The sequence below is a fragment of the Hyperoodon ampullatus genome (genome assembly GCF_949752795.1).
Source record: "Hyperoodon ampullatus genome assembly, chromosome: 4".
NCBI classification, from domain to species: Eukaryota; Metazoa; Chordata; class Mammalia; order Artiodactyla; family Ziphiidae; genus Hyperoodon; species Hyperoodon ampullatus.
Genome location: NC_136917.1, coordinates 150174128 through 150186175, shown reverse-complemented (window position 1 = coordinate 150186175; position 12048 = coordinate 150174128). Strand labels below are relative to the sequence as shown.

Here is a 12048-nt window from a genome sequence, read left to right as displayed (position 1 = left end):
TTTGATTTTAAAAGTTCAAACATTTTTAGCTCAGTGGGGTATCTAGTGTGAAATACTCCATATCAAATGGTATAATACAGTAATATTCTTTGTCAACATAACTCATGAGATTTGAAGTGACTGAAAGATATTGAATAGAATAACAACCAACGTGGACAAAATGAAGCATTTCTTTCTGATAGTGATAAGAACTCCTCATTATAAATTTGTTAGGTAGGAATTTGATTTTCAGAATTTATGTGGACTATTGTGGATACCAATGACAGAATACTTAAAGCTTTAAAATTACAAAATTATTTCCCACTGAAAAGATCATTTTTTATAACATCATGAAATTTTATTTTTTACTGAAGTAGTCATCTCATGTGTATTTTAAACTTTGTACCTAAAAATTTCTGTTTTTAAGGTTTAATGTTTCTATGATATCTTTGAAAGTACTGGTGATAAAGATCTTTTAAAACTTCATCTTCTGCAGCTCTAACTTGGGAAGAATAATGTGAGCAAAATTTTAGATGCAAAGGAACCTAAGAATTTTACTGTCCAAACTTCTTAACTACCTTTGATGCCAAGAGCCAAGAGCTTGTATTAAACCAACTCTCTCCCACTCCAGGGCCATTGCACTTGCCATTTCCTCTACCTCAAGAGCCGGAAATATTCACATGGCTTAATCCTTCTCTTCATTCATATCTCTATGCAAATGGCATCTCATCAGAGAAGCCAATCCTGGTCATCCCATAAAAAGCAGCACCTTCATCTCTCTCCAGTCCCTTTTACCTGTTTAATTTCTCCATAGCATTTGCCATCTGGCACATTATATATTTATGTGTTTACAGTTTGCCTACCCCCATAAGAACAATGCTCCAGGAAGCAGGATCTTTGTTATGTTCCCCATGTATCCCAGCACCCCAAATAGTGGCTGGCACTAGTTAGATATTAGATGCTCATTAAATATTTATGAAGTGAACGAACAAACAGACATGAGTGAAGTGAGTGAAGAGACCTGAGGTAAGAGATTCCAGCTCCTGATTCTTTGAACAGGAATCTGCCTTCCATACTACCCAGGAGATTATCAGAGATGACAGCCAAAACACTTCACTTATCTCAGGTCTTCAAACACTGATTCTGCTCTATCATTATCCTAGATGAACAGCTTAGGCTTTGGAGTCAGACAGACCCAAGTTTGAGTCTAGGCTCCAGTCTTTACTATCTCTGTGAATATGGACAAGTTACCTAACTTCTCTGTGTCTCATCTATAATATGATGTGTTTCCTCATCTATAGTATGGGGGCAATAATTATATTTATCTCAGAAGTTTATAAGGATTAAATAAAATATAACAAAGTGCTCAGCACAATGTCTAGCTCTCAAACTAAAAAACTAAGACCATTAACAATCATTATTATCCCATCCTTTTTCCTTCTGCCCACATTTTTCCCATCTGCCTACTTCCTTGGCTTCCTTTAAAATATGCTTCTAAAATTCCTTTCCTGGAGAGCTTTTCTTTATTTTGTGTTACTCTGGGGTTTGTTATACAGTTGCACTGTACCAATAGAAGCAGCTTTGTCTCCTAGATATTTCCATCAGGTGTATCCAACTCCAGAAGTACCAAACAATCTAATTCTACTTTTTTGTGACTATGATGATACATAATGCACTGTGGTACTCACAGGAGCCTTGGAGAATCTATGTATGAATGAGAAAGGAGTGAGTAACCATCATCTAAAGGGAACTGGCCATCAGCATATAAATGCCTCTTCCTTTCTTTTTGGCATTTTGCAGATAATCCAAAGCAAAGCAGCCGAGTACCGCTGTATATTAAAGTTCTAGATGTCAATGACAACCCTCCAGAATTTGCTGAATTCTATGAAACCTTTGTCTGTGAAAAAGCAAAAGCAGATCAGGTGAGTTTCATAAGAAACTAAATTAATTAACTCAGATTAATTTAGATCTTCTAATAATTCAGATGATACACAAAGCTGAGGGCAAGTTTTGAATTATCCATGAAATAAATGCCAACAAAATTATTACTATAAATAAGAACGAGGATGAATGTTTAACTTGCATTAAGAGAACAAACAGTTTTTAAGAACAGGAAGTTCATCAGTGTCAAAGACTGATGCTGATCCCAAATCAGTCTTAAGTTTTGATATAAAATAGATTAGTCACAGCTTTATTGGAAAAATCTTTATTGGTGAGCAGATACTTTTAATTACCATATATACTGGAAAGTAAAAGCTAGAACATATTTTACAATTGCCTATAATTCATAGTTTCACTTACTTACATTGCCCATCTGTACAAGCAGTACAAATTCATGAATGTTTTACTGTTTTACACATTTGTCCCCACCTGAAATCAGTCTTTTCTGCCAGTGAAATAAAAACTATGTTACAGTTTGTCAAAATAGAATTGCACTGTTAAAATGCATGTTAAAATGAGAAGCTGAAGTTGTGTGTTTTATATTCAAACTAGCTTTTTTTGCAGGTTGATGGCTTGTGTATATGCCAAGATTGCATTTCTAAGCAGGCTGTCCAAAGAGTGCCTCCATTTACTTAAGTTGCAATATTGTCATAGATCATTGTGATATTTTATAGCTTGGTATCACTCTAGGGCCATGTTTCTCAACCCAGGTGATATTGCCCCCCAGGGGACATTTGGCAATGTCTGGGGACATTTCTGATTTTGTCACAAGGAAGAGGGTACTGCTGGTTTGAAAGGAGGAGACCAGGCTTGCTGCTAAAAATGCTACAGTGCACAGGACAGCTCCACAACAAAGTATTGTCCCTGGCTCTATTTCCGGCCTATTAGTTCTTTGCATACAGTGGATTCATTGTAAATTTTCTAGAGGCTATCATTTTAAAAGTAAAATTAGAAATCATTTGATCAAGCCATTTACTGCAAAACTGTAAGAAACACTTTTGAGTTAGCAAAACTTGATGGCAGCTTTATGGTTTCAATTTTAGTTGATTCAGACCCTACGAGCCATTGACAAGGACGACCCTTACAGTGGGCACCAATTCTCATTCTCTTTGGCCCCAGAAGCAGCCAGTGGCTCAAACTTTACCATTCAAGACAACAAAGGTAAATGAGCCCAAGTTGCCTTGTCTGTCTATATATCTATATCTGCATCTATTATCTGTCTACTCCCATCACAATTGATCCAATATATAACATGGTTTCCACTTCCATTCACCACTTTGCTTTCTGGTTCCAGACAACACAGCGGGAATCTTAACTCGGAAAAATGGCTATAATAGACACGAGATGAGCACCTACCTCCTGCCTGTGGTCATATCAGACAATGACTACCCAGTCCAAAGCAGCACTGGGACAGTGACTGTCCGGGTCTGTGCATGTGACCACCAAGGGAACATGCAGTCCTGCCATGCGGAGGCCCTCGTCCACCCCACGGGACTGAGCACGGGGGCTTTGGTTGCCATCCTGCTGTGCATCGTGACCCTACTAGGTAAACTGCTTCTCCCTGCATCCTATCTCCCCATGCTGAGGGGCACACACTGTTACTGTGGCTCTCTAGATTTATCCGCCTCCCCCATTAAGGCATACAGCCTGATCTAGGTGAGTAGAGTTATGTGCTGAGAATCTTATGTTGTTCACCCATGAACTAGTTTTTGCTTGAAAATGGCTTTGGAGAATGAACAGCTGTGAAACTTGCCCATGTCTTTCCCTACCCAGGGAGTCATTCCACCAAAAGAATCTCTTTTCTGTCAGAATGGGAATGAATCACAGGGGGATTTGAGGGCAATATAAATATGCCCTTTCCATTTCATTTGTTGTTTAATATTTAACCTGACAAATGTTAAATTTTCAAAGAACAAAAGTCATTGGACATGGGGTATGTGATGAAGGCCATTTCTACAAAGGTAAATTTTAAAGATCAATGGGAAAGTGGAAAGAGAAATGTGATGACTTTTTTTTTTTCTCATACAGGAGAATAAATAGTGGTGAAATTTTCTTTAACTCAGAAAACTTATTTGGATCCACCCACTTAAATAACTACCTTCTTAGTATTGCTCTCTTATTGCCACATACACGATGCCTATTATTTCTCAGACTCTCAATAATAAATAACTTTGTGACTAAGGAAATAAATCTTTGACCTAAAAGAAATGAATGAATAGTGAAAATCAAGATCTAATGGTGATTCAAAGGAAATTTTTACCCCCAACCAACTAATTAAGTGCACAAGTTGAGCTCAAAATGCTCCAAAGTCCCTTGACTGTTGTGAACTAAGAAATCAAACGTTAGCTAATGCAGCCCTTCAAAAAAAAAAAGTTAAGATTTGAGGAGCTTGCCTACACCATGGGGGGAAAAAGTAAGCCAGAGTAAACCTGGATTGCCCAGAAGGAGAAAAACTCCTTTTTAAAAAATGACAATATAGTGACTTCGAAAAGAGGAAAGGAAAACCTCCATTTCTCCAAGAAGAGAAAGCCTAGGGATCTCTGTTCAAGAGTTTCACGTTCCAGATCAACTCTGCTAATTATAACAGAGTCTTGAAACTCGGCTAAAGAACTGTGATTCTCTTTGTCAGCTAAGGTTTGGGGCAAGTATTTTAAGATATGAGGGTAAATAAAAACTGACAGTATGCAAAGACAAATCGGTGTTCCAATGGTGTGAGTCTGTAAAAATTGTTTTCCAAGAGAAAGATATGAATATTCTTTTTGATTAAAAAAGAGGTTATATGGGCTTCCCTGGTAGCGCAGTGGTTGAGAGTCCGCCTGCCGATGCAGGGAACACGGGTTCGTGCCCCGGTCCGGAAGGATCCCACATGCCACGGAGCGGCTGGGCCCGTGAGCCATGGCCGCTGAGCCTGCGCATCCGGAGCCTGTGCTCCGCAACGGGAGAGGCCACAACAGTGAGAGGCCCGCATAGCGCATTAAAAAAAAAAAAAAAAAGTTATTTTTAGAAGGGCTAGACTGGCATGCAGTACTCAGGTAGAATTCCATGGACTCGTGGTCTATGGAGGAAGAGCCAGCCTTCGCCTCATAGAGGTCATGCTTCCTTTCCCTCATCATCTACCCACTTTGTCCTTCCCCTTAGTTTCCTTCTAACCAGCTCCCTATGTCCTCTCTTTTCATCTTTTCCCTCCAGTGACTTCACTGTCTCCTCATTACTTCTAATTTGCCTCAGTGTTTCCCACATCTTGTCTAGTCTCTTTGGAATACTGTACCTAATTAAAAAGGAGAAAAATGGGATCTAATCTTTACTAGGCTCACAGCATGGGCTAGACACTGGGCAATACGCTTTACAAATATCTTTCTCACTGAATCCTCAGAACCATCTAGTCTATATTTACCTGCATCTTACATATGAAAACTGAGGCCCCAGGGTGTGAAGCCAAGTTACACAGCTAACAGGTGGTAGAGCTAAGTTCCAAACGCAGGTCCTTACCCTGCCAACCCCTGGTGCTTCCACACTGTACTCTATTTTCTCCATGAACTTATAGAATGCAGTGTAACTTTCAGGCTGAAAGAGAGCTCGAACTAAAAATGAGACCATTGAAGAAAGTGGCAGCAAACCTGAGAGTTGGTAAGAGAAGGAAAGCCACATTGATATAGGAGGAAATCTGCCATCAAGAAAGTGGATCATGTGGCATCTGTTGTTTTTGTCAATAAAGCAACAGTTAAAAACAACTACTACATCTCGTGCTTCTTTGGTGCTTTAGAGTTGGCATAATAACTTGCACACTGGGCACTGTGTTATTGCTTCCCTTTTACAGAGAAGGAAACTGAATTAGAAAGGTCGGATCGTTTAAGTGAACCTAGATCTGCTGATCTCAGATGCCTTGCTACCTTCCAGTTTTATGATGGGATTTGAACACAAATTTGTCCAAGCACCCTGGCCCCGAATATCTCACTGCTGTCCTCTGGTCTCAAGGCGGTAGAGAAAAGGGAAAGGCTCAGTTACAGAGAAGACAGCATTTTACTTTCTCAGAGTGTTTTTGTTCCATGTGCTTAGAACTCACATTTTCGGTTTATAAAAGTTAGCTTTGGGGCTTCCCTGGTGGCGCAGTGGTTGAGAGTCCGCCTGCCGATGCAGGGGACACGGGTTCGTGCCCCTGTCTGGGAAGATCCCACATGCCGCGGAGCGGCTGGGCCCGTGAGCCATGGCCACTGAGCCTGTGCTCCGGAGCCTGTGCTCCGCAAGGGGAGAGGCCACAACAGTGAGAGGCCCGCCTACCGCAAAAAAAAAAAAAAAAAAAAGTTAGCTTTGAAAAAGATCTTCCTTTTAGACAGTTACACCCTCAAGAAATTCTATTCAGATATGCATTGGGCCAATAGGAAAAGATATAGGCACTTGTAACAGTAGGAGAATTAGGCAGTGCACAAATGCCTTTAAATTACTGAATGCGCCCTCTGTCTTCTAGACAATTGCACTTTCAGGTGTGCACAGGAGTAAAAGACAAGATATAGGCACCTTAAGCTGGGGAAAAATCAGGAAGTGATAAATGCCTGCTATCTCGCCTTAAGTGTTGGAATGAACCTGTGTCCATCAGAATTTATTTCTTTGAGCGACAGTTAACTTGATTCTATTCTCTATCCCAAAGGCTGTCCTTACTTACAACCCTCTGTTTTGCAAATCCGCATCACACTGGAAACCAGCATAAAAGGTAGATTAAGAGCATCCCTCCACCCAAAGCCATGCAATTTTCCACCCACCTGGACCCCCCGGGTAAAGTGAAGGCGTACAAAACACCCACAGCCCCACTTGACATGGCCCTTCCTACTCCGCTCGTCTCCCCGACACCTCACACGCTGCAGGCACAGCCCCACCCCGTGGCCTTCCTCCTAGCTCTGCCCTCTTCTCCAGACAGTTCCTTGGATAACTCCTCGTCTCTTTGCTCAGATGTTACTTCCTCAATGATGCAGTCTCCCCCCAGAAAATATATACAGCCCCTCAGACGTACACGGAAGTCCTTCCCACCCTCCCTACTCTGCTCTACCTGTTTCCATTGCACTTATCACCTTATAATAATTTCCTTATTTATTACATACACTGTTTTTTTCTGTCTCTATCCGCCACCCCCCACCACCACTCCTGCCTCCCTTTTTCAGACAGGTTCTTGATCTCTTTGTTTTCATTGATAATGCTTAGAACTATACCTGGCACAGAGTTGGCACTAAATATATACTTATTGAATGAACAAATAAATAAATACCCTGAATGAAAGGGATAAATGAGGCATCAGGATACTCTGGCAGCAAAAGAGAATGTCTACCGTTACACAACCGCATGCTTGAAAACAGCAAAATTGCATATCCTTTAGAAATAGTCTGCAATCCAAACATGCTTCAAAGCAGGGTAATTAAGAGTACAGGCTTTTTAGTCTGACTGACCTAGATTTCAATTGTTTGTACAAGAGACATCTCTAAACCTCAATTTCCTCTTATGTAAAATGGAGTTATAATGACGGTACCTACTTTGTAAGACTATTATGATAATTAAATTCGATTCGGTATGTAAAGCACTTAGCACAGTGCTTGGCACATAGAACTATCTCGATAGATCACCAATTAGTAACACTATTAACATCTGAAATGTTAAATATATAGACAGCTGGGTGTGCCTATATCCATTAATATAGAGATAGATATACTCATCCACCAAAACCCATTATTCTGTAATTCTTATTGTGATAATTCAATTTGCATGGCTCATAAAAACTGGACCATGTTATGGATGAGAGTAAAGAGAAGTTACTGGTACTAATCTCCCATGGACAACCCCAGGTTAACAATGCATTTTCTGCCCTGGATGGCAGTTTCCTCTCTAAGCTGTCAGTATGTTTTCACTTTCTCATCCATGTGTTCATTCGTGGATGTGTCTCTTTACAGTAGCCAGCTGTTTTCTACCCAACCAGCTATGAAGAAACACCAGGAACTATTTAAACACAGTTCTTGCTTTGCCTCTAATCCGAATTAGGAAAAATCAAAAGAACAAACATTCCGGTCAACAAACTTACAGAACATGAAACTCTGAGAGATTTTTTAAGTTCCCACTTAAATGTGTTTATTTTGTTTAGCCTAAACACAGATAATCTGGCATGTGCACTATTACCTGCCCGCTTCAAGCTGATCTTGAAGTCCAAAATGGCTTTCTGAATTGTATCTGGGTCTCTGCAGGTATTACCTGTACTTATATGTAAGAAAGGTATCCAAACATCCACATCTCTACTTTGGGTTTTAAACTAACTTTATAGTTTTCTCAGGAAAAAAAAAGAAGGTATCAGTGCAAAAGTTATTTTAGAAATGGAGTTATGCAAACCCTTCAACACATCCCCGAAGGTGCCAGCCTTGTGCTTATAAACAGTTTCAGAGCATTTCAGGTGCTCAGCATAATTTTCACTCTTATTGCAGTACTCTCACTGTGTCTGAGCTCTTTTTTATTATTATTATTCTTTTCCTTAACTTGAAACTAGTCTGCCATTTTAAAGCAACAAGGAACTACTGACAAAACATGAAGGTGTTTTATCCACTACTTAAATCCTAACTTTCTTTCAAATAGTTACTCGATTTGGGGGCGGGAGAGGGTCGTGGTTTGATCATGCGTGGAGGCACGTGCAACCTTAAGGAAGCAAAAGTTGAGTCTCGAGTAGTTTCCTCGAAAACTTTGAAAACTTCGCTTTGGAGCAGTGTTTCTTCCTGACGTTAATTGGTCGGCAAATTAACTTTCCCTTCCCTCGCTGTTTTGTTTCTGCTTCCAGTGACAGTGGTGTTGTTTGCAGCTCTCAGGCGACAGCGGAAAAAAGAACCTTTGATCATTTCCAAAGAGGACATCAGAGACAACATTGTCAGTTACAACGACGAAGGTGGGGGAGAGGAGGACACCCAGGCCTTTGATATCGGCACCCTGAGGAATCCCGAAGCCATAGAGGACAGCAAATTACGCAGGGACATTGTGCCCGAAGCCCTTTTTCTACCCCGACGGACTCCAGCAGCTTGTGATAACACCGACGTCCGAGATTTCATTAACCAAAGGTTAAAGGAAAATGACACGGACCCCACTGCCCCGCCCTACGACTCCTTGGCCACCTTCGCCTACGAGGGTACTGGTTCGGTGGCCAATTCCCTGAGCTCGCTGGAGTCGGTGACCACGGATGGAGACCAGGACTACGATTACCTTAGTGACTGGGGGCCTCGGTTCAAAAAGCTCGCAGATATGTACGGAGGGGTGGACAGTGACAAGGACTCCTAATATGTTGCCTTTTTCATTTTCCAGTACGACACTGAAACATGTGAAGTGGCTATTTCTTTCTATTTATCCACCTCTCCGTGAAGGGTTCTCTGTTCTACCCGTTCCAAAAGTCAATGGCTGCAGTCCGTTCGGATCCAATGTTAGAGACTTTTTTTCTAGTACACTTTTATGAGCTTCTGAGAGGCAAATGTTTATTTTTTAGTGCATTCAGTTAACCATGTCAGCCCAACAGGCACCGTGCTGGAGGAGAGGATGGGGAGTAATCTTCTCCCCTGTTCTGTTAGTGCAGGTTTGGAACGTGCTCAATTTCACTGGCCTGGTCTCTTACTACATTGCATTGACTCAAGGTCAGCTGACTGCTCTGTACATTTCACATGCTAATGGGATAAGGGATTATACCTTATAAAAATATAGTTTTAGTTAAAGAAATGAAGGAGGAACCACTGTTCCTGGTATATCAGCTCACAAGGAGATCATGAACTATATATGGGTGTGTATTTCTGTCACAAAGAATTTAAAATGATATTTGCCAGTCCTGTTTACCCTTCATGATCTTTTTCTGGCACCAATAACTATTCAAAACATCAGATCCACCAATGTTTTGAGATTCGCCTTCTGCTTTAGGAAATGATGCCAATTAAATGGTAACATTCAAAGATAACCAAAAAAAAAAAAATCTTAATAAGACCTCATTCCTTGTCACTGACTCATAATTTGTTATATATTAGACATACAAAAGTTTGCCCTTGCACCATATAAAGGGAAAAGAAAAATAGCTAATAAATGTTAACAAAGGAAATATTTAGCATATTTTAAAGTTTGGGCCACCAAATGTATCAGGGATCACTTGAAATTATTTCAGCCATCAGTAGGCTAATTACAAATAAGTCTAAATTGTTTAAAAAGTTCTTGAAGGAACTTTTCTGAGACAAAGTTTAACTCCTTGTCTGTAATTGTCAGTATTATTCTAATATACTTGAAAGTAGCAGTGTGAAGTACAGTAATTCATATTCTTCAGATACTTCTTATACACTTAAGTTGCATTAGTGAAGGTAGATTAAATAAAACTCAGATCCCTCTCTCAGAGTCTAATGGGGAGGTAAGAGCCAGTCACACTTGAACTTGACACCCTGTCCTTCACGTTTGGAAATATCCGTATATTTATATAACATGGTACATATAGATGAACATTGAAATCATGGTGAAAACCTACATATTACATGTTTGGAAGACACTTACAAAGGGAAAACTTGGATTCCCTTCAACAAGGGTGTTTAAGATTGTAATTAAAATGATAGCTGACTTTCAAAAGCATTAAAATTTTTTCATTGTTTTTAACTTTGTTTCCATGGCAATCCTGCTATCCTTGTCTTTGAAATAATGATAAAGTAATGGTCTCAAACTGCAACAGAAAAGTAATGTACAATCCATCGAATCCATTATTTCTCTAATTATGCAATTAGCATCATAGTTATCATCCAGAGGACCCAACTGAACTGAACTAATCCTTTTGGCAGGTTCAAATCATTTATTTCATATGCTGTTCTAATGATCTTTGTCATTAGACTCTTACATTGTGCAGTCATCAGAAATTTCCAAAGTACTGTAATGAAACATCCTTGTTTTGAAAACTTTGAAAGAAACAGGCTCTGTATGTATATAATATGTACTTAAGAATATGCTGACTTCAATTATTAGTCTTAGGGATTTATTTTCAATTAATGTTAATTTTCTACAGATAATCTTAGTGCCATTTCCATTTGGGGATAATGTCCTATCAGCACATACTTTCTATTTGGAAACACACTGTTGTTTAGTAGTTAAGTTCTAAATAGGTTTATTACCCAGGAAGTAAAGACAGCACCTTTACAATAAGAGAAATATAGTCTTTTGGGTTACCCAATGAGAGTGAAAAATTTTTACAACCATATCATTCCTTGTGTTTCCTGAATGGATGGACTTCCCTGTATACTAACAAGTATTTCATGGTTGGGCTGTTTCCTGCTTACAAGGTTTTCTTTTCTAGTTCTTCACACACACACAGACATAACACACATACGGGAACGCAGACAAAATACTACAGGAGGGCTTCACTGTAATGAATCGATATATATCATAGTCACAGGTAAGTGTTGAAAAAAACATAGCTTAGTAAAGTTAATTAATAAGAACTAGTTATTTATAGCAATAGAACAGCACCTTAATCACACAACTTACTGTAAAATTTAAGAGCTCTCTATCCTTATATTTCATGTCATGTAATAAAGTATATCAAGAAAGATAGTCCTGTAAAAAGAATGGTATCATCAGAAGTCTTCCTTTTGAAATTTTGGCATTAATTGGAATGTGTGTGGGTTGACGCCAGCAACTTCCATGTTTAAGGGTAAGGTTTACGCTCTCCTCCTAAGTGAAAGTAAGAAGTTCTGTAGTGGAATTTCTGAGGTGTAATTGGAAGTTATCTTATTCCACCCTGAAGATGGGACAGTTATACCAAAAGCAGGTTAATATGACTAAGTAAATAACTGTTAAATCTCTTACCACAAAAGCTGATGATGAAGTGAATCTCTAAGAAATTGGATAGATTCGAGCTGAATATTTTGCACTAGGGTCCTATAAATGTCAAGACTGAGTAATATTTTCCTAAAATTAAAGCTGCCTGATGTTGTGGAAACAATAAGAGCCATAGTTCCATCATTATGTGCTGGTCTCACTTCCTTCCACCAAGACATCAGGTCAAGAACCTGGGTTGACATGAATGATTACTGGAGAAAACATTAGTTTTCAGCTCAGTTTTCACATTGTCTCTGTCCTGATATTAGATGTTTGTGATGAGAA

At 39.4% G+C, this 12048-nt stretch overlaps 1 protein-coding gene across 1 annotated transcript in view; it reads left to right on the top strand.

Moving 5' to 3' along the window:
- The window catches only part of LOC307052239 (cadherin-6), a gene marked incomplete at its 3' end in the record, with an annotated part of 57573 nt that extends 48360 nt beyond the window's left edge, over positions 1-9213 (top strand). The window contains exons 8-11 of the mRNA XM_079703070.1: positions 1780-1901; positions 2964-3081; positions 3215-3466; positions 8723-9213. Of these exons, the coding sequence (XP_079559196.1) occupies positions 1780-1901; positions 2964-3081; positions 3215-3466; positions 8723-9213 (983 nt within the window). The remainder of the gene's footprint in view (positions 1-1779; positions 1902-2963; positions 3082-3214; positions 3467-8722) is intronic.
- Between the last annotated feature and the right edge of the window lie 2835 nt (positions 9214-12048).